The sequence below is a fragment of the Cucurbita moschata genome, unplaced genomic scaffold (assembly GCF_002738365.1).
Source record: "Cucurbita moschata cultivar Rifu unplaced genomic scaffold, Cmos_1.0 Cmo_Scf00044, whole genome shotgun sequence".
Lineage (NCBI taxonomy): Eukaryota > Viridiplantae > Streptophyta > Magnoliopsida > Cucurbitales > Cucurbitaceae > Cucurbita > Cucurbita moschata.
The window spans coordinates 2,777,562-2,799,695 of NW_019268560.1; the positions used below are offsets into that span (position 1 = coordinate 2,777,562).

The 22,134-nt window shown below is 36.7% G+C and overlaps 4 protein-coding genes and 1 non-coding gene across 9 annotated transcripts in view; 3 read left to right on the top strand and 2 right to left on the bottom strand.

Moving 5' to 3' along the window:
- Window positions 1–1,288, top strand: part of LOC111434245 (uncharacterized protein YNL011C) — a 5,600-nt gene extending 4,312 nt beyond the window's left edge. The window contains exons 11-14 of one of the 2 annotated variants that reach the window (XR_002708911.1): window positions 141–266; window positions 450–542; window positions 776–968; window positions 1,060–1,288. Coding sequence is in view for 1 of the 2 variants with exons in the window: in XM_023071645.1 (XP_022927413.1) it covers window positions 141–266; window positions 450–542; window positions 776–898 (342 nt within the window). In the remaining variant the exon portion in view is untranslated. Of the gene's footprint in view, window positions 1–140; window positions 267–449; window positions 543–775 lie in introns of both variants that reach the window. The other variant, XM_023071645.1, reaches the window with a different exon arrangement.
- Window positions 1,289–3,307: 2,019 nt separating this feature from the next.
- LOC111434246 (protein trichome birefringence-like 37) lies at window positions 3,308–6,431 on the top strand. The gene is made up of 5 exons (XM_023071646.1): window positions 3,308–3,760; window positions 3,856–4,027; window positions 5,356–5,531; window positions 5,614–5,772; window positions 5,850–6,431. Exons 1-5 carry the CDS (start codon window positions 3,468–3,470, stop codon window positions 6,142–6,144), a joined length of 1,095 nt encoding a protein of 364 aa, XP_022927414.1. The 5' UTR covers window positions 3,308–3,467; the 3' UTR covers window positions 6,145–6,431.
- Window positions 6,432–13,506: 7,075 nt separating this feature from the next.
- LOC111434132 (nudix hydrolase 11-like) lies at window positions 13,507–15,453 on the bottom strand. 2 transcript variants are annotated; one of them, XM_023071449.1, is made up of 6 exons: window positions 15,436–15,453; window positions 15,157–15,399; window positions 14,911–15,053; window positions 14,205–14,324; window positions 13,897–14,129; window positions 13,507–13,731 (listed from the first exon to the last, which is right to left on the bottom strand). In XM_023071449.1, exons 2-5 carry the CDS (start codon window positions 15,386–15,388, stop codon window positions 13,914–13,916), a joined length of 711 nt encoding a protein of 236 aa, XP_022927217.1. In that variant the 5' UTR covers window positions 15,389–15,399; window positions 15,436–15,453; the 3' UTR covers window positions 13,507–13,731; window positions 13,897–13,913. The 2 variants fall into 2 exon arrangements, with proteins under 2 accessions (XP_022927217.1, XP_022927216.1); XM_023071448.1 differs by lacking the exon at window positions 13,507–13,731 and having other exon boundaries at window positions 13,757–14,129.
- Window positions 15,454–16,941: 1,488 nt separating this feature from the next.
- On the bottom strand, window positions 16,942–17,015 carry TRNAI-UAU. Its single transcript has one exon. It is a non-coding gene; the product is annotated as a tRNA-Ile (tRNA).
- A 2,179-nt stretch (window positions 17,016–19,194) lies between these two features.
- Window positions 19,195–22,001, top strand: LOC111434129 (nuclear envelope pore membrane protein POM 121-like). 3 transcript variants are annotated; one of them, XM_023071442.1, is made up of 6 exons: window positions 19,195–19,430; window positions 19,683–20,184; window positions 20,289–20,414; window positions 20,709–20,890; window positions 21,175–21,331; window positions 21,654–22,001. In XM_023071442.1, exons 2-6 carry the CDS (start codon window positions 19,717–19,719, stop codon window positions 21,843–21,845), a joined length of 1,125 nt encoding a protein of 374 aa, XP_022927210.1. In that variant the 5' UTR covers window positions 19,195–19,430; window positions 19,683–19,716; the 3' UTR covers window positions 21,846–22,001. The 3 variants fall into 3 exon arrangements, with proteins under 3 accessions (XP_022927210.1, XP_022927212.1, XP_022927213.1); XM_023071444.1 differs by having other exon boundaries at window positions 19,195–19,348; XM_023071445.1 differs by having other exon boundaries at window positions 19,195–19,326.
- Window positions 22,002–22,134: the final 133 nt, after the last annotated feature.

Below are 22,134 nucleotides of genomic sequence, written 5' to 3' on the forward strand. Positions count from 1 at the left end.
AAAAAAAAAAAAAAAAAAAAAAAAAAATCCCCTTGTGCTTTTAGTTTTTCCCTTTTGGGTTAGTTCGTCCATTAATTAGCACTGAATCTTAAATGTGCAATTAAAACATGTGGCATGGATTTGCATCATTCCATTGACAGGTGCTTCTATTGAATGGCACACATGATCGAGAGACTAGTGGTTTCACCGCTTCTTGTTTTACGACTGCCATTTCAGATGCTTTAAATAGAACTTATGGAGAGAAGCATAATTGTTTAAATAACACTGTAAGTTCATTCTTCGAAGCACAAATTTAAATGAATGAATCATGCCTTCGGTAATCATCTGGTCACAACTATTTCTGCTCGGTCGTATTACTCAAGTTTTGATAGTTTTAAGTTTCACTTTCAGAAAATACATTGTTTGGTCACATAAGAAAACGTTTCTGTTTCAACCTCTTACATATGTAGTCGGACCAGTACATCAATACCATTTTGGTGCCGAAAGATGGTGAGATTCCAATAGATTGTCAAGCCTTGGCTGCACAAGGAATCTTTGATGTGGTATGCTCGAGTACATTTCCGTTGCTAGTAACTTAGTATCATCATTACTTGCTTTTGGTTGCAATCGGAATAAGCATCTTAGTTGATGACATGTCCAGCAGACTTATGACTTCTGAGGGCACAGATTTGACAAAGCTTTTTATTCAGTGTTGGATTGCAGTTATTACTACTAATGATGAGTAATTGCCTTAATTGTGCTATTTTGGTGCATGATTAAAATGTCATTTCTGCAGATTGTTGTTGATTCCGTACGGGATTCTAAAGTTGGCGTAGTATTCGATCCAAAATCTTTGATCCAAACTCTAGCAAAGTTGATTGCAAGATATACAAGATCACGTATAACAGAACAGGTTTAAATGACTGCGTATGGGATGCAGGGGTACGAACGCACTTGACTATGCTACAACCAACCCCTTATTGTTTCAGGTTTGAACTCTCGTATATCCTTATATCAATTATCCAATGGCAAGGATAATTTGGCATGTTCTTCATATGAACATTATGGAATGCACTACAGGAGCAGACCCTCTTTTTAGCGTCTGGCTTTTTACTTGCCCTTGAAGAATACAAGGTGCGATCTTTACAAACAAGTTTGATCGATTCCTACCCAAGTAGTTCACTCTATTAATATATTAAAACTATGATCTATAAGATTGTTCAGGGACATGAAAAAACCCTTCCTAGTCGCCCGAAACTTCGTTTGATTATGCTTCTATCTATCTATATTTTTTTCTTGTTCTGATTCATCCTTCTACATTGATTTTAATGGGTTTATCGTGTCATTGATATCTGTTGTAAAAGCTCATGGGGGCAAGCGCTCTATTTTGAAGTTGTTAGCTACAAAATACCCCCATAACCAAGGAGGCAGAAGCCAATGGCAACGGAAAAATATTTGAGATTTTGATACACAGCATTACTTGTGGAGATATCAATTATTGTTTGTTTGAATAAGCCATCAAGCACAATTTTAATATTTACAGCCATGAAAATATGCGTGTATTTACGCCAAAAAGATAGAGATCTCACGATGAAAAAGCAGAAGAAAAAATAGAGTGAGATAGACATGAAAAAAGCCACAGCAACTTGTTTTCCTTCTTTTAGATCCTGTCTGTTATAGGTCCATTCGGAACCACGGCAATGTCCTTCCTCGCACTCTTCATCAAATCATTTCCATGAATGACGTTCCTGCCAATATCAATTGCAAAGTCACCAGGGATGGTTACTACATCAACATTCTTCCCAGATCATGGCAGCGACTGGGCCAAAAATTAGGTACTCGAACAACCCATTGTTCAAAGTGAATAGGATGAAAGATATCAACATGACCAACCAAGGTTCTTCTTCAGCAAAAATTGCTTGAAAAGAAATACAGGGATTCATATCCAAAGAGGAGCACTCGAGAGTCACACAAATCCCCTCCAATTATTACTTCATACCGACAATTGTGGACCAAGAAAGTTCATTTCTAATAGCAAATCCGTTACTTCTACAGGCGATTTCAGGAGGAAAACATGGGTTTCCTGTTCTTTTTTAGAAGCCTTTGGCGCCTTCGAAAACTTTAAGTTTCATGTGGAAAAGGAGACACCCCAATTCAAATCTTCTGAGGAGGGTTTATAACATACTTGTAACTGACAAGTAATTGATTTTTTATTATTATTTTAAATTGCCTAAAATATTCAATTTGGGATGTAGCTCAAATGGTAGAATGTTTGCTTTGTGTTACAGGCGTCCTTTTTTAATGGTGCGGTGCTGTGATCTTGACACATTCACAACTAGACTTAGAAAAACTCAAGTCCAATGTACATTTTTTCGTCCAATTTTCTGGCTTCCTCAGACCTTAGGCGAATTTTGTCTTCGCCTACTGAACACAACTAATGCAGAATCCAAGAATGTTTGGCCACACACGTTGCCTACACATGCGTGTTCAATCATTTGCGACACGTCCGACTTGCATGTACACTTAGGCCAAATCATTCAACTTAATCTTGTATTTATTTCCCTCGTCTCTATCTTAGTGTGATATTAAAACCTATTTTCTTCCAATGAGGTGAAATTAGGACAGTCTCACAAACAGGAACGGTGCGTCTCCATCTTTTTCTAAACAAATTTGGAGTTTTGGGGGAATGGGTAATTGGTCATTTGAGGTGGGTCTCCACCATTACCTTTTCTTTGTTGGGATGTTGACTCTTTGATAGGGTGTCCCCACACCCACAGGCACAGCCTGCAAAATCCTACTTTCCCTGCATACTGCAACCCCCAACGCCAAGGTAAAAGCCCAACACATTTTAGACCCACTCTCCCCAATTTGTTTTCCTTCTTTTACCCTATTATACAAACCCTTAAATCTTTCATCTTTTATATCTTTTTCTTTCTAATTAAATATGTTCAATTCATTTCTTTTCCCAAATAGTCAAACCCACTTTCATTGCAATTGCTTCCTTTCTTTTCATTTCACTTTAGAGCTCCAAATTGGTATACGTACATTTATTAAACAATTTCTTGAACCATGAAATATACACCAAAATATAATGTTGAAGCTACAAAAAAAAAACATGAATACCCAGATATACTTTTTAAATGGTAATCAAGAAACAACATATGACGTGTGAAAGCCATGTGTCCTCGATTCCACTTGCATCGGTGGGTAGTGTAATAATATGCGGCCCCGTGACATGCAGTCCTACGCCTTTTCTTCCCTCTTCACGAGCTGTGCAAAATCTCCCAATTTTAAATTGTTTTCTTTTTCAATCCATTTTTATTTCAATCATTTTTCCCAACCCACGTTACCAAATCATGTGATTGAGAGCTCTGTCCCTCACTCTCTCTCTCCGGCCTCCATTTCCTTACATAAACTCACTTGAGGGCTACTAAAAGCTTCACATTCATAGCCCAATCAAAGTCTTTTTGGAGCCAAAAATCCAAGAAATGGGTTTTGGGGTAGTGGGAGTGATTTTAAGTCTACTCCTTGTTCTTCAAGCTTCTGGGTTTGTGTCAGTGCAGCAAGCAAACGCAGCAGGATTCAACACATTAAAAGGAAGAAAGCAAGCGAGTGGGTGTAATCTGTTTCAGGGAAAATGGGTAGTAGACCCCTCTTTCCCTCTTTACAATTCCTCCACCTGTCCTTTCATAGACGCCGAGTTTAATTGCCAAAAATATGGCAGACCCGATACTCTTTACCTCAAATACTCGTGGCGACCCGACTCATGTACCCTTCCAAGGTCCTCTCTCTCTCTCTCTCTCTCTCTCTCTCTCTCGCTGTAATCTTTATTAATGATTCGGTTTGTTCATTAATGATGAGTCTGTGGATTTGCAGATTTGACGGAGTGGATGTTCTGAAGAGATGGAGTGGGAAGAAGATAATGTTCGTGGGAGACTCACTGAGCCTGAATATGTGGGAATCGCTTTCGTGTATGCTGCTAGCGGCGGCGCCCAACGCCAAAACCACCTTCTTCCGGAGGGACTCCATCTCCTCCGTCTTCTTTCAGGTTTTGCGCACAATGTTTGTCCAACCATCATAATGTCTTTAATAATCTCCCCTTAATTAATCAAATTACATTTCATTTTTTAATTAAATTTTTTTGAAAGTGGGAAATATTTATTTTGGAAATTAATTTAAATAAATTATTTTTATTGTGATATTGGACATTATATGTTAGTATTTTAATGTAATCTCAAACTCTTTTTTCTATCCGAATTATTTGATTGGTCCACCGCCAATGGCCCCACATGAGCCTCCAATTTTCGGTGGCCACGTGTATTATGTTGCTGACAGCCTGTGATTGGCAAACTTCGCCCAATCTCGCTGACAATACGCACTCTCGATTTTGATCTTTTTCTAAATAAACCATTATTACATCAATTCAAAATTGATAATTTTTTTAGTATTTAGCTTCCTTCTAATATTTTTTTCATAAATTTCGACATGAATTTATTAAAAAATTATGATAAATGTTGAGAATTATTGGGAGTGAGTAGTTTATAAGTGAGGAATATTATCTCCATTTGTACGAGACCTTTTGAAAATCCCAAATCAAAGTCATGAGAGCTTACGGTCAAAGTAAACAATATTATACGGTGGAGATTTGTGATTACTAACATGATATCAGAGCCATGCCCTAAACTTAGCCATGTCAATAGAATCCTCAAATATCGAACAAAGAATTGTGAGCCTGGAAGGTGTAGTCAAAAGTGACTAAAGCGTCGAACAAATTGTGTACTTTGTTCAAGGGCTTTAGAGAAAGGAGTCGAGCCTCGAAGGTATAGTCAAAAGTGACTAAAGTGTCGAACAAAGACGTACTTTGTTTGAGGACTCCAGAGAAAGGAGTCGGGCCTTGAAGGTGTAGTCAAAAGCGACTAAAGTGTCGAACAAAGGGTGTATTTTGTTCGAGGGCTCCAGAGATAGGGGTGAGCCTCGAAGGTGTAGTCAAAAGTGACTGAAGTGTCGTGTACTTTGTTTAAGGGCTCCAGAGAAAGGAGTCGATCCTCAATTAAGGGGAGGCTTACAGGGTACTTTGTTCGAAGAGAAGAATGTTGAGGATTATTGGGAGTGGGTCCCACATGAGTTTATAAGTAAGGAATACTATCTCCCTTCGTACTAGGCCTTTTGGGAAAGTACAAACCAAAGCCGCATATGCTTATGCTACATGTGATTTTAATCTTATTTTTTTTGTCTGGGTTCAAGTACTTACATAGCTTATTTTGGATATTTTAAAGTTCCAACAATACATAATGATTTGAACTTTGAACATATTGGTGGATATTACATATATTAAGTCAGTTGATGTGAATAATGTAAAACGTTGTGTGGGGACAGGATTATGGAGTAACACTGCTCCTGTATCGGACGCCATATCTTGTGGACATAGTGAAAGAGGACGTAGGGCGAGTACTGAAACTAGACTCCATCGAGGCCGGCAAGGCGTGGCTAGGAATGGACGTTCTGGTTTTCAACTCCTGGCATTGGTGGACCCATACAGGAAACTCTCAGGCGTAAGATCAAATTCAAATTAAAAAAAATGAGTGTTTTCTGGGATTACAACAAGGATGAAGAAGAGGTCGTGTAATTTTGCAGGTGGGATTTGATACAGGATGGGACGACACTGTCTCAAGACATGGACCGTTTGGTAGCATTTTACAAGGGATTGACGACATGGGCCAGATGGGTTGACCTCAATGTCGATCCTACAAAAACAAAGGTCTTCTTCCAAGGAATCTCGCCTACCCACTATTTGTGAGTGTCAAATTTAACCTTCAATCGATGATTCTTCCATTTTGGTGTGTTGTTAATGTTGAAAATCATTGAATCAGGGGGAAGGAATGGAATGAGCCCAAAAAGAACTGTAATGGAGAGAGTGAGCCGCTAACCGGATCGATGTATCCGGGGGGCGCGCCACCAGCTGTGGATGTTGTAAATAGAGTGTTGAGTAGGATAAAAGTGCCGGTTTACTTGCTGGATATCACCACTCTGTCTCAGCTGAGGAAAGACGCTCATCCTGCTGGTTATAGCGGCGAGATCTCTGGGACGGATTGCAGCCACTGGTGCCTTCCTGGATTGCCTGATACATGGAACCAGCTCATGTATGCGGCTCTTTTAACCATGTGAGCCTCAAATCAACTTACTTCTCTCATTTTTCAACAACACAAAATAAGAAACAGGTAACAGGGATGGTACACAGAATAGGAGCAGATGAATGGATATGATAGTGTAAAAGGGTGGATGATTTGTGGCTGTTGTGATTACAAACATAGAATTTTAGGAATCAAACTTCTGGTTTATTCAATTTAGCTTCTACCCATTTGCCTCTATAGCTTCATTTCATAGTGATCTACTTGTCAAATGAATTGGCTTTCCTGAACTTATCTCTGCAACTAGCAGTCTTGTTTGCATTACTTTGTTGTAATCTTCTTCGCTGATTTGCATATACTTGGATTGACTAGTGTCAAATTTATTCATCTACCTGCATTCTAATGGTTGAAAAAATGATCATAGCCAAACGAAACAAATAACAAAATAACTTGATTTCTTTGTACTAAAAATGTCTCACCATTAATAATATTAATTTCTCAATGCATGGCTGTGACATCCTATAATTTGGAAGTTACGTTTAATGTTTGGTTTTGAACTAGTAGTTATAGGCTCACTAGAATTCATGGGAGAATTCCCTTACTTCGTATATTGTAACCGCACAAATCCACCGCCAATAAATATTATCTTTTTTGGGCTTTCCCTCAAGCTTTAAAACGAGAAGTTTTTCATACCCTTGTAAATGGTGTTTGGTTGGAGAGGAGAACAAAACACCATTCATAAGGAGGTGGAAACCTTCCCCTAGCACACGTGTTTTAAAGCCTGAAAGGGAAAGCCCAAAGAGGACAATATCTACTAGCGGTGGATCTGGGCCGTTGCATATATATTCTGTAATAACTTATGTCCACCGCTTGTAGCAACCCATGTTAGCAGATCTCACGTTGGTTGAAGAGGAATGAAACATTTTTTATGTAGGTACGGAATCCTTTCCTTTTGAGGCCAGCGTTCTTGCTGACGCTTGTTTCCTTTTTCAATGAATGTGGGACATCCAATCCACTCCTTTCGAAACCCAGCGCCTTTACTGGCACATTGCCTCGTGTCCACTCCTTCGAGGCTTAATCTCTTTATTGGCATGTTGTCCAGCTCTATACCATTTATAACAATTGAAGTTCACTGCTAGCAGATATTGTCCTCTTTGAACTTCTTTTTCCAGTGTTTCTCTCAGTTTTAAAACACGTCTATTAAGTAGAGGTTTCGATACCCTCTACTACGGCAGAGGGATCTCACTTTGAGTTTGCGGCAAAGTGTTTATTACTCAGCAGTCAGCAGTAGACCATCCGACAGCTTTTGGTTGGTGAGCTTGGCAGAATCTGATCTCTCAGCTTCCATATTGAATCCTCCAGCAAAGTGGAGCAGTAGAACACGTTTCCATCCAATCAGCAATTAAAGTAATTTTAAAAAATTTAATTGGAGGTTTAAAATAATATTTTCGGAATGAAACAAATGCCGGAATTCCTTTTTTGCTTTTAAACAGCAAAGAAAAATTGGAAGTATTATGATAGAAGAGGCAGTAAAATTTGGGGTAAGGTGCAGTGTCTCGTCAGCCATAGCAAATCCACAGGCTTCGATTTCTAAGGAGTGGGAAACGACATGTCGACGCCAAAGCCTTTCGCTTTTACTCAAAGTTGATACACCTTTTTTGTCCACTTTGAGAATAAGCTCTCATTGACGTTGCTTTTGTTAGACGAACACGACTCTCCACAATGGTATGATATTGTCCACTTTGAGCATAAGCTCTCATGGCTTTACTTTGGGCTTCCCCAAAAGGCCTCATAACAATGGAGGTAGTATTCCTCACTTATAAACCCATGATGACACCCTAAATTAGTCGATGTGGGACTTCCATCATCCAACAGCTTTGAGCTTCCCAAAAAGTCTCGTACCAATGAAAATAGTATTCCTCACTTATAAACCCAAGATCTTCCACTAAATTAATCCATGTGGGACTCACTCCTAATAATCCTCAACAATTCAAAAGACTTGACCTAGAGTAGATGTAGCGTGAGTCGAGTCAAATGACTTGGCCTAGAGTAGAGACAAGTTAGGTAGAGTTGCAATAAGCAAGCTTAGTTTACGCATGAGTAGTTAAGCTGGATCGGCAAAGGACAATCTTGCCTAAGGTTTGACAAAACGGTAAAATCAAGAAAAAAATGTAAATGGGACTTGAATTCCTCTTAAAACTTGTCACGAGTTTGTAAGATCATGACGCCGCATAGTACAAAAGGTACGGTCGTGACAACCTCCACGTTGTTGTGCTAAAAAAGTCGTTTTCTTAGTTTATCGTATAGATATCAATTTGATCATAGTTTGATAAAATAAAACATCGGACCGTTAAAGATATGATGATGGATATTACCACAAAATGTTAGGTAAAATAGTGCTAAAACTTGGTGTTTGGTGTTAGTTGACTAATTGAATAAGGAAGTTTGGCAGTTGAAGCAACTAAACACATCATTTATTATTAAGCGACAACGTGGGAGGAGGAGGAGGAGGAGGAGGAAACAGCGGTGAAAACAAAAGACAAAACTCAACAACGCAGCTTCAAATTTAAGGTCAAACATGGTTTGAGGATGTTGTGAAGACTCTAATGATGGTGCTGGTCAGGTCCTCCGGGGCTCGATCTCGCTGCCCGGCGCTCATTTCCAACTCCTTTGGCAGCTTCATTCAAGGCCTCCACCATTTCCCTCACGCTTCTTTTCCGGATTACATCTCTACCCAAACGCCGCCCTTCAACCACCCACCACCTCCCACAAACAACCCATGCCATAATAATCAACAACTTCACCGCCCTCCACATTTCTGATTCTGATCCTATTTGCCTCTTTCACTTCCCTCTCATCATCCCATTTTTATTTATAGCCTTTACCTCCTCCCATTCATAGGATGGGTGTGAATTAAGAATTAAGAATTAAGAAAATGATATAAACATTTTGAGTCAATATTGTCTAAGCTCACTCCTAATAGATATTGTTCTATATGAACTTATTTTTAAAATGCATCTAGTAAGAAGAAGTTTTCACACAAAAAAACGTTTCGTTCTCCTCTACAACCGATGTAAAATCTCTTTTACGTATTAGAATGTTTACGAGTTAACTAATAAATTTAAAATAAAAATGAGATATTGTCAACCAATGTATACAACTTTCTTAAAAGGATGGAAATGGATGAAAAAATCCAAAATGTGACGCATAACTTGAAGTAGTTTGGCTTTTGATACAATGAGTGGGGCTGATGCATCGGAAAAGACAAAGAATCTAACGAGGGAGGGGAGTATGAATACACCATCTCTTCCTTATTTTAAATTTTAATTCCTCATCTTCAAACTCAATCCAAATTGATATAATTCAACGAGGTAAAACACATGTTTTCGATCAAATGTTCTTCGTTTTGTTATGGATAAGTTTTAAACTTTTCACCACGATTCGTACTAACTAATTGTAAAGATGGTTACCAAAGTTGGGTAATAAAGCTAGGTGGGATTTTGCTAGTTTAATCTTTGATTTAATGGGGTGGTTTTTTTTTAAGAAGAATCAGTTGGATAAGATCTAATGTGTGTGACATATGAATTAAATTAAAAGTTTTTAGGTATAAAATGGATAAGCACATGTGTTGAGAGAGTTAGAACCTGCGGGCGTTGCATGCAATATTCTAAAATTGTGTTGCTTTCGATCCTAAAAATGGAGTTGATAATGTTATTTTTTTGTTAATGGATGTCCAGATTTTACCATTGCTTTATTATTCTATCTACTTTTTATTACAATGTTAAAGATTAAAACATGTCTACATATTCATTCTTATAATTAACTTAATTATGATATTGTGAATAATATTAAGCTTAATTTTTAATCTAATATTCAAGATTTTAGTTTCATACCCAAATTAACGGTGAAGCTTATCATGGATTTGATATACCAAATTCAAACATTAATGTCTCTTTTGCTGACTTTAGTTTCATACCTGTTGACTTTAGTTTCATACCTGTGTACTCCTTTTGTTATTTCAATTTATCGACATGGTCAGTTTATTTACTCATTACTTCAGAATCGAGACTAACCAATAACATGGGTCATTCCAGCATCTTTTGTTCTCACTCACCTGAATCCTTAGAAAATTTGAATTTTTATGATTGAGCCACAAAAAAGAAATGTGCACCTTATTAATATACACAATTAACTTTCAATTCTTTGTAAATTTTTTTAGTCATCTTATCATTATGATCGCTTTTATTCAGATACGGTCTCAGTTCATTCATATACTCATATAGTCCCAAAAGAGGGTTGGAATTTTGAAAAAAAAAATTGAATATTGAAAATTCAGGTAGATAATATAAACTAAAACTTTTTAAATATGATAATAAATCATTTTTTTATTATAATAGCCACGCCACTTTTAATTTAAACCCATTTTTCTGTTTTAGGCTAACCATTTCCTCTTTTTTTTCCTTTTTTGAAACTCTATTTAATGTCAACCAAAACAAAAAGATTAGATTTTTAAAACAAAACATATTTTAATGCATCTTCACAAAATTTTTAGGCTGCATTTTTTTTTCTTTTAGATATACATTATAATAGTTTAATATTTATTTTCGTCCCACCAACCCAACTAACTTAAAATTTTAATGTAACCTCCCCTTCATTTTTTTTTTTTAAATAATTTAAAAAAACAAAATTAGATAAACTTTTGAAAAAGGCAAGACATTTGACGATTGAAATAAATAAAATACAAAAATTGGAGAGCTTCATTCGTCAACTTATATATATTTATTTTGGCTGCTCATTGGTCGGTCGGTTTTTTTTTTTTTTTCTCCTTTTTGAAAATAGACTGGGCGGCCGGCGGTTAACATAAATGCCTTTTAATATATCTTAAAAATTAAATAAATAAAATGAGATTAGTACAAAAGTAGTTTAATTATTAATTAATTCACAAAAACCATCTCTAGTTAGCTATGTAATTATTAGTTCATTAAAGAATATTTATGCTAAAAGAAATTAGCGTACGATCATAATAAACTTAATGAAAAATAGGATAAATTTTGATATTTTTTTAATGAGTTTCGCACTATGTGACATCTATATAAGTTATACTCTAATTAATCCGATTAAGCCCACGTCACTAAATATACCATATTCATCTTTATGGTAAAATGTGAAGAAATGTTCTTACGTTATTGAATTATTAATATCATTAATCTCATGTGTTTGATATAAATTGATTATTTAAATAGAAAATGGAGAAAAAGTAGGCAATAAAGTGAAAAGGAAGGAATATTGTTGGTTGGATTATGTGCGTTAATCAGATATACAAATCTCAGATAATTAAGGCGATTAGTGTATAAAAAGGCAACCCCACTTCCAAGTAAGATTTTAATTAATTTCATTCTACTATCGAGTGCTGTTTATCTGAGTTAATCCATGGCGTTCTCTGTTTTGCATTTCTAAAAATTTGAATGTAAGCCACGCAATATAGAAATTTAGAGATGAAAAAACAGAGGAGAGATGGATTTTATTGATGGGGATGATTCAAAATCAAAGGTGGATCAGCTGGTTTCCTTGAGATATGATGTTGTTGTATTGGGGCAACCAGAAAAAACCCATAATCCAGAGGTGGGTCTCAGTGGAGAGCATGTATTGATGATTGGGCATTGGCATTTCGCTGTTTCTTCAATCAAATCAATCTGGAAATGCCCAATTCTTTTGTTATGCGAAATGAAGTGTTTTGGGGCCGTCTGCAACGTGGGGGTGTTTGTTCTATGAGCTTCAGAGATCAGTAAGAAAAACACACCCCTTACTCGGATGGTTGCTAATGATGGTGGGGGTCGGGGCCTCCGGGGCTGAGGCGGGTGGGTTTGTAGCCAAATTTCTTGGCGTGTTCATTCCCCAGTCGAGAGATTTCGGTGGCCATTCGGGTCAGTGCTGGGTTTGATTTCGTTGAGCTCTGACTCGGGTTGATCGGAATGGCGAAGAATCTGGCGATTCTGGTGATGGGCGATATTGGGATTATGAAGTTTGAGTTCTTTGGAGCAATCAAGGTACGAGCTTGGAGTGTTGAAGGTGAAACGAGTAGGATGAAGATCAAAACGCAGAAACCCAGATGGGCCATGCTTGTTTTTCTTCTTTACAAAATGGGATGTAATTGAAAGAGAAGTGTTGAGAGAAGAGGTAACGTTTTCAGGGTTTCGCTTCTCCCTTTTATACTATTGTTTGGGTTTTTTTTTTTTTTTTTTTTTTTTTTTTTTAACAAAAATCATTATTATTATATTTAAAAATACACGGAAACTTTTAACCATTTAAATAATTAAAAAGTTTTATCAATAAGCTTACACAGTGGGTATTGTGTTAAAAAATATATACACAAAATAGCTTTAACATTATTTACAATTATAAAATAATTCAAAAAATATTTTATCGTGTTAATATACAGACGAAAACCGTCTATTCACACCTCACCGATCATGAAAGCTTTTAAGAGTAAATTTTTTTTTTTTTTTTCTTTTTAAGGTTGGGGGTGGTGGATGAAGGATAAGGTTGGTGGAGGGAGGGTGAGGGGGCTTCCTTGGTCGAAGTGGATTCCATTGTATCTCTTCTCTGTTCTCCAATTTTGTTTTTAAGTACTGAAAGGCGGTTTTGTCGGCTGTTTCCACCTGAACTTACTCGCCGTCTCATTAAATAAATTGTCTTAATCGTATTCAGTTTGGGCATATGGATATGGATGGATTACTTTTACTCAATTAACATTTGGTTAATTACAATTAGAATGGATAATCACTTTAGAAACAGTATATCATCCATTCACGAGGGTCTACTTTTGGATAAATAAAATCATTTGAAGAGACCAAACTTTCTGACTATGTCAAGGAAGAAGTTGCGACCCATTTATTCACCACTAACGCCCAGAGCTAAAAGCTCTCTGTGTGAGTGACAAGAAAAAGGAGGGTGTGAGATCCCACGCCGGTTGATGATGAGATCGAATCATTTTTTTATAAGGGCGTGGAAATCTCTCTAGCAAATGTGTTTTAAAAACTTTGTGGAGAAGCTCAAAAAGGAAAGCCCAAACAAGACAATATCTGCTAATGGTGGACCTAGGCGGTTACAAACTATATCAAAGCTATGGGCTGTTACAAACTATATCAAAGCAAGACACCTATGGGCTGTTACAAACTATATCAAAGCAAGACACCCCCAAAGAGGGATGGACACAAGGCAGTGTGCTAGCAAAGATGTTGGGCCCAGAAAGGGGGGTGGAGTGTGGGGTTCCACATCGGTTGGGAATAAGAACGAAACATTGTTTTATAAGGAGGTAGAAACCTCTCAATATCGGCTAACGATGAACTTGGACTATTACAGATAGCTTTTACAAGGATATTGAGATTGGTAGGATATTGAGATTGGTAGGGTATAGGAAAGACCAGTGGGTGACTATTTATCATCTATGGATATATATGAGAGAAACTACAAATGTACTTCTAATTCTAATTTGTGTCTAGTTGATACTAAGGAAATATGATCTTCTTCAATCTACATCCAAAAGTTATGTGTGTGGGGGTGGCCCAATTCAATAATTTATCCAAGATACTGGGACAACCAACAGCTCAGAGTGTCAACATAACTGAAATACATCATAACTCCAAAAGTTACCAAGAGCTCAGTTGTAATTGGAACAATAGAAGATGCATTCATAGTTAGACACTCTTAGCATAATATTTACTCCTCCCTACAAAATGACAAACATCTAATGTTGCAACAATACACAATGAGATTGTACAATAAATACCTTCACTTCTGAGAATCTCAAGTTTGGCTGCCATTAGCAGAAGCAGTCCAGAATCTGGGTGGCCGCTCCAGAAAGGCAGGTGGGCGCTGGAACACCAAGGAAGCTGCCTTGATCAAGATACCAGCAGTGAGAGCCCAGATCACACAATTTTCATTCTCATATTCATACTCAAAAAAGTGTAACAGATAATTATATCCCATCCATTCCTTCTCCACTGCTCTTCTCTTCTCATCCTGGGCCAACTTCAATATGTCACCAACCAAACCAATTAGTCTAATCAAAGTTAAGATCAAACAAGTATGATAAACCTTGAGGAACATTTCCAAGGGAGCATCAAATATTGCATCTACTTCAGCAGCACTTGGAGTGGGTTTGAATGCTTCCTTCCTAGATAACAGCCCAAGTACAGGAACTACAGTCATACCCTTCTGCTCAGACAGAACATACATGGTTACGAATTACGAACCTTCACAATGGTATGATATTGTCCATTTTGAGCATAAGCTCTCATGGCTTTGCTTTGGATTTCTCCAAAATGCCTCATACCAATGGAGATGTATTCCTTATTGATGAACCCATGATCATTCCCTAAATTAGTCAATGTGGGACTCACTCGCAACCATCCGAAAATGCACAAGTAACAAGAGATAACTACGGGCAGAAATGGTCAGAATTAGCAGCAAAAAAAATGCAAAATGTGACATAAAAATTATACTCTTGCAGAATCAATAGACCTGGGGAAAGTAATTTGTGGTTAAACCAAAAGAACGCCTACACCTTCAATCAAATGGTCTTCCCTCAACCAAATGTTTTATCTAATCAAAATGTACAATGTTAAATGGAAACTGGAGAGAGGTACAGTTTTGATGTTATGATCAGGCGAAATAAGAAAAATTATAAAAGAAAAAGGGTTAAAAGTATAAACAAAAACGAAGTATGGATTGTGCAGTGAATATGGTTCATGGACAAACATAATCTAAGCTCAAAAGTAAAAACAAAAAGGTATATATGAACCTTATTAACATATGGTTCGAGAACAGCGACGACGTTAACAAGAGAAGGGGCTAAGCCAATTTCCTCCTCTGCCTCTCTCAATGCCGTCGCAACATCATCGGCATCACTCAGATCCCTTTTTCCGCCGGGGAGCGCGACTTCCCCTGCATCCCAAATATCAATCATCTAATCCTTCTCCTATTCTATTGTCCTTTAAAGAAATTTCAATTTCACAAAGATGAATTAGGGTTTCGGAGCGAGACTGACCGGAGTGGGAAGAAAGCGTAGAGGCTCGCTTGGTAAGAATCACGCGGAGTTCGCCAATGTCGCTTAGGAAGAGGCAGATGAGAACAGCAGCACGGTTGGTGAGTTGGGTTGCTGCCGGATCTGGCGGCGGCAACGTCGGAGACTGAGAAGAATTACCTGTGCGGAAATGTTCTGCCAAAGCCTGCAGTCTCTGGAGAACGTCTTCTCCAGAGCTTTTGGCGGCCATGGACATGGAGAATCAGGCTGCCGTTTCTTTTCCCCTTTCCTTTCTTTATATGGTTGGAAATTTCATGCGACCAATTGGGGATTTTACTAATTTGATTTTGTTTTAAATACCAAATTTCAAATTTAACTTTTTCAAAAAAAATGGAAGAAAAAGTATTTATTAACCTTTCTAAAACCATATTTAGTTTAAATTTAATTCAATTAATTAAGATATTTTAATTTCCTCCCTCAAAAAAATGGAAGAACGTCGCTTGCGTTCGAGCGCCGGCAGTGGCAAGGTTTACGCTTCAAAAGGCCTCCGAGCAAGGAGGCTCCGGCTGTCGGCTCCGACCGCCATTCAATTCTACGACATTCAGGATCGCCTTGGCTATAACCGACCAACTGAAGCCATCGACTGGCTTCTTCAGAATGCCAAATCCGCCATTGATGCCCTCTCTCGACCATTAGAAACAGAGGACGGCAAGCGTAGCTTCCCTTCTATCCTTCTTCCGTTCCGTCGTCGTCTTCTTCTTCCCAATTCGTGGCTTACCCACTTGAAAATTTCTTCCAAAATGTTCGATTATTGTTTTTGTTTTCTGGAAAATTTTGTTTTCAGTTAAAGTTGCCAGAAATGAAGTTGTGTGATTCTGTAACAGGGCAACCTCTCTGTTTTGAGTCCAATGATAATGAATGTCACGCCGGCGGAATTCTTCGGCATGCAGCCACCGTGTTCAAGTCAGAGCAATGCAACAAGTGGGTTACCATCCTTTCCGATGTGGGAATAGCAGCCGCTGGATGATTTTCAAAGGTGAATTTGGCGACCGTCGTAATTTAGAAATAGTTTAAATTCAAATTCAGTTTTTTAAAAAAGTGATTTAATCTCACATTTATTTATTTCCCGTCCAATCATTATGTCTTGTTCTCCAGAAATTCGGTTTGCTTATGAATTGACATGCAATGATTAGGTTTTGTTGAAACATCTGTTTCAGATGGATTCTCAGAATTTCACGCGCCGCCGGATCATTGAAGTCAAGTCACAGAGGTGGCTTCTGACGGTGTTATTGCATCAGAAACAATAGCCCTTTTGTTATTCTTTTTCTTTTTGGATTTGCTTTCTCATATTTTGCAACCAACACTCAATTTCAGTTCATTAATCCAAAATGTATTTATCATCTTCATATTGATTGAGCAATTTGTGTCAATGGAATAATTATTTTAAGATCAATGCTTTCGAAAATATGTCTCGAGGTGATTAATAGATTTTTCAGTTTGTTAACCAATAATTTAATCTATAAAACCGAGAATTAATTAACATAATAGAGATTATGAGGGGTGGGATTATGTGTTCATGATGATGATGATAGTGGGGATAGAAGGCAGCAGCTTTTTAATATGCTCACCATATAATAAAAAAAAAACAGTCTGAAACTCCCTCACACTCTTCATCCTGGCTTTCTCTTCTGGAAATCAACCCTCAATTATTGAGTTCTCTCTCTTACACAACAACAAACACAATATTCTCTCCCTTCTCTCTCATGGACCACTCCCCCCTCCCTCTATTTTCTATAAATTGTAAAGTCCTGGTCCCGGCGAGGCTCGAACTCGCGACCTCCGGCTCATAAGACCAACGCTCTAACCAACTGAGCGACGGGACCAGACGATGTTGGTTTTGCTTATTTTACTAATTTTATTTTTAAATAATATCCAACTCTGTTATTCAAATACGGAGTTTCAGTATTTATTTTGGATCCACAGACTGTCGCCTGCTTCATTGTGCACTGAACCCATTGCTGCAGCGCTGCTATTTTTACTTCTACATATCATCATCATCACCTTATATTGATTGCGTCCCGTCTTCCCCTTTATTGGATCATGAACTGTTCTAGTATATAAAACTCAAACGGCCTCTCTTTTAAACGAAACATTTCAAAATTCAAGAGCATAATTGACATCTACTCGATATGTATTTATTTTTGGTATAATTTAACCCATTTGTAAAGTGGTCAACTTGATGTGTTATGAGACTTCAGTTTAATGCTTCCACGATTCCGAGCTTAATTGAACATATATTACAAGTTTTTTATATCTAAATATAATACAATGTTTTGATTTGGCAGTAAATTGAAGGAAATCCGATGGGTGATTAAGAAATTAAATTAAAAATAGAATATGGATTGTGTATGATTCTCCAAACCCAAAAAAAACATTAAAATATGCAATGTTTTAGAGTAAACCCAGCTGTGATGATATAAAATAAAAGAAGATTTTTTAGAGAAAAATCAGATTTAATTAATTACTCCTTTTGGTTTTAAAATTTAAAAATAAAATAAAATAAAAAAAGATTCGGGGATTTTTGAAAGAGGATGGTAGTGTGGTGTGATTCTGTTGATGATTAGATAAGATTGGGTGTCTGCGATAGGCCATGTGAAGTGTGAAGCCATTTTGGTGCGACGAAGAAGAACAGAGAAGAGAGAGAAGCCCCCACCTCCTCACCTAACGCAATCTGACATTGATTTACCCTATCGATATCAATGTTAAGAATCATGGATCTCCACAATAGTATGATATTCTTTGCTCTTCAAAAGGCATCATACCTATAGAGATAGTATAACTCGCTTATAAACCTATGATCTTCCATTGAATTAGTTATGGTGGGACTGCTCCCATTTTTAATATTCTACTATTCCATTAAATTTCAAAACATTTTTTTACATATTAGAGATAAAATTGAGAGAAGAGACGAAAATATATATTTAGCTTATAGTTAATTTTTTGGTAAGAAAATAAATTTAATTGGTAAATATGTTTTTGTTGCCTATTTTTGTAGGGCTTTAATGCTATATGAGCAATTAAAAGGTTTAATAAACTTGTTTTTTCATTAATTTAATTCAAATTATTTTTTAACCAAAATAATTTGAACAACATTTAAATAAGTTTTGAATGATATTAAAATTTAATTATTGTTATTAATCACCATTTTATGTTAAATAATATTTATTTGTCTACATATGAAACAAACTCCAAAAGTGAGTGTTGGTGTTGAGTATTAGATGAGGTGGACAGGCTAGCTCCTCATAACTTCCATATATTTTCCTCAAAAAACACTAAACTTCCATATATAAAAACATCGTAATTCTCAAGATTCTCAAATTTATTTCAAATCTAATTTCATTGCAAATAAATCATCAATTAAATACGAAATAATCAATCTTAAATTCAATTTCTTTAATGCTAAATATGTATATATATTAATCTATCATAATTCAATTTCTTTAATGCTAAATATGTATATATATTAATCTATCATATACCAATTAAGATTCAGAATTCAAATTTAGCACTCAATTAACTCTATAACTATATTCACTTGTCTAGTTGAGACATGCTCAAATTGTTTGAGCCAAGATTATTCCCACAAACAGATCAACATGAGTTCTTTGTTTCCTAAAAAAGCTTACAATTGTGTCACCAGGAAAGTGCTCTTTATTGCTAAGATAGATAAGTTATTATGAATTGTTTTAAGTTTTTCTCAGTTATTTATTTGAATTAAATACAAATGACAAAAAAAAAAAATGTATAAGTTGTGTGTGGGCAGGTAAATATTGAGTATATTGAAATGGCAAAAAAAAGGGAGGGAAGAGACCTAGTCCTTAACTATTCCATGCAATAAGAGTAAGAGAGAGGGATTGAAAAAACAGTAGAAAAGGTATGAATAAAAATGGCAAAGATTTTCTGAGATTTGAAGTCAGAGTGGGCAAGGAACAGATGCGTGAGCTGAGCTCCTCCTCCTCCTCCTCCTCCCCCTCCTCCATTAATGGCCCTTTCTTGTTCTTCTTCTGGCATTTGATGTGAATTGAATTGAATTAAACCCACCAAGCACAAGAACAAGAACAAGAACAGGCAGAAGCAGAGAGAGAGAGAATCAAAGGTTGCGATGAAACCGAGGAAGGAAGCTGGGGAGAAGATGTGAATAAAGGCCTCAAATTCCGTGCTTTTCAAAAACTCTTCCCTTCATACATTATCTCCCTCCAACATCCAACACTAATGATTTTCCTTTTCCCTGAATCTTGGTGCCAATTCAATTCCTTTTTTTTTTATTTTTTTTTTATTTTGATTACCCGTTTTCCAGATTTTTCTCTCTGTTTATTTGGAAATTCTAGATTCTTGTTCATTCATTTTCGCTCTTTTCCTCCACTTCTCCCAAGATTTCATAATCTTTTTCCACCATTTTTGGATTCTCCCTGTTTATTATATAAGCAACGCCCAATTTCCTTCTCTTCCTATTCTCTTTAATCTTTTCTTTTTCTGCTCTTTCTTTACAGCCCAATCAACCCAAGAATGTGAAATTCTGTGCCCATGAAGAAAACCCAACCCAAACGACACCGTATTCCCAGGAGAGGACCTGGCGTTGCAGAGCTTGAGAAGATTTTAAAGGAGCAAGAAGGCGGCGACGGCGGCGGCAACGGCAACGGCGGCCAAGATCAAGCCGACATTTCATCCCTACCACCCTCTTTTTTCCAACATCGCCGCCGCCACTCTCCGAGTAATACTCCCTCCTCCTTAAACCCTCCCCGCCCTCCCCCACCCCCACCTCCTCCCCCACTTCTTCCACCACCGCTCACACGCGATTACGCTTCATGGTCAAATCTTCCCTTGTTCCCAACTCTTGATTTTATTCCCCCGGCCTTGCCAACCCCAACCCCCGCCGCCGCCGCCGTTGAAAAACCCTTGTTTCCAACAACCAGAAAATCCGACGCCCAAATCAATTTGCCTCCACATTTTTTCCCTACTTTTCAATATTCTGCCTCCTCTCACAATCCAATGGTGAGGCAACGTTAAATTTCAAAATCTTCATAAAGCTTTCATTTTTATTTTTTATTTCATGTAAATATATTCAATTTATGCAAAAAGTTCCCAACTTTTTTCAGATGAATATCATTCCAGGATCTGCCACATCGCCGGCGGCCAGATATTATCGTCAAATAGAGCACCCTTCAAGCCAAATATCAACACAATTCAACAACACATGGACCTCACCGGAGGAACAACAAAAGGCAATTACTTCTCACCTCTTTTTTTCTTAATATTTATTTTATTTCCAATCATAGAATTAAAAACTCGAAGCTTATGGTTAAATTTTTCTCTAAACATCTTTGTTATTAAATACATAATTTTGGGACCTATATTAGGATACAAGAGAATAATGACACTATATTCGCTAATTAACATATCAATCTTTCTAATTTTTTTAGAAGATTTGATATGATTTGTTCAAGGCTGATTAAGAAAATGCATGAATATTTAAAATATTTAAAGTGAATAATATTAATAATGATAATAATTCACAGATGGTAAGTGCAAAGAGGGTGAGACCCTTTTTGGACGAAGGCCATAGGGATCCAAATGCTGAGAGCAGAGCTCCATTTTTCACAAACATGGCCACCAAAGAGTCTTCTTCGTCGTCTTCATCGTCGTCGTCTTCTTCCATGGACATGAATCGCTCTCCATTCGATCTCGATTCAAACTCGAGGTACTCTTCTTTCTTTCCGGAACTCTTTATTATTTTAATGAAAAATTTCGGTAGATTTGGTTAATAAAAGTGTTCATAGACACAGCTACAGTATTAAAAACCAAATCTTTTTACAAAATATAACGGAAGAAAGCTATTGTTTGGTTAAATCTTTAAATGTTAGTTTAGAACCCAAAAATATTTTGCAAATAATAATGTAAAATTTAGAAAAAATTATCAAAATAGATTCATATCAATAATTTATTGGTGATTTGGTTTGAATTTGACGTTGAATTTGTGTAAAGAGGTACAAAAAGGGGGTTTGGAGGGGAGTTAATGAGGTGCAGCAAAAGAAGTGAAAGGTACCAATTAGCAGGAGAAGTCAGCCATTTGATGGCATTGGGATCTTCTTCATCAGCTCCAAATGAAGTTGCAGCAGCATTCAATATCCATCACCCCCAAGTAAGAAACATCCATCCATCCATCTTCATCATGTTCATCTTCATAACAAATAATTTTGACTTTCTTTTTTTGTTTAATTTCATTAATCCCACCTTGGGAAAGCTTTGAATTCCATCCATTAAACCCTAAACTTAATTAGGCAACCAAATTTCAATAAATCCAATCAATCCAACACCAAAATCTCTAAAATCCAACCAAAAACAAACACCCAACTCATAGCTACAAAATTTCAACAAGGAAACTTTTCATTTTATTTTCTATATACTACGACCCATTTGATGATATTTTTATGAAATTAACATGTGAAGAAATGATTTTGAAGGAAACCACGGAGGCTTCACAGTATAGAGATGGAGGAAGTGCCTCAGATTACAACAAAGTTACATTTAACTCCTCCTCCTCTTCCTTATATGAATCAAAGTTAAAGGGTAACAAAGAAATTGTGATCGGCTCTGGATTCGAAGTCGAAGCCGAAGCCGAAGCGGAAGGCATCGATTTAAGTTTGAAGCTGTAATAGCTGGGGAAGTAGGTTAATGTTTGTTTAGAAGAGAGATTTGGAATCTGTTTGTACCCAAAAAAAATATGCATACATACAAATTAAGGTTTTTAAATTCAAATATTTATTTGTAGTTTTAGTTCTGGAGAGTTACATTTGATTATGATTTAAACTCTCACGGTTTTTAAGGTTTTTTATACATTTATGTACTCTTAATAATAATCAATCACTATAGAAACATAATCATTAATATATAGATATACTTTAACAAATTTAAATGAAAAAAAAAATGAGCATCAAAACTGAA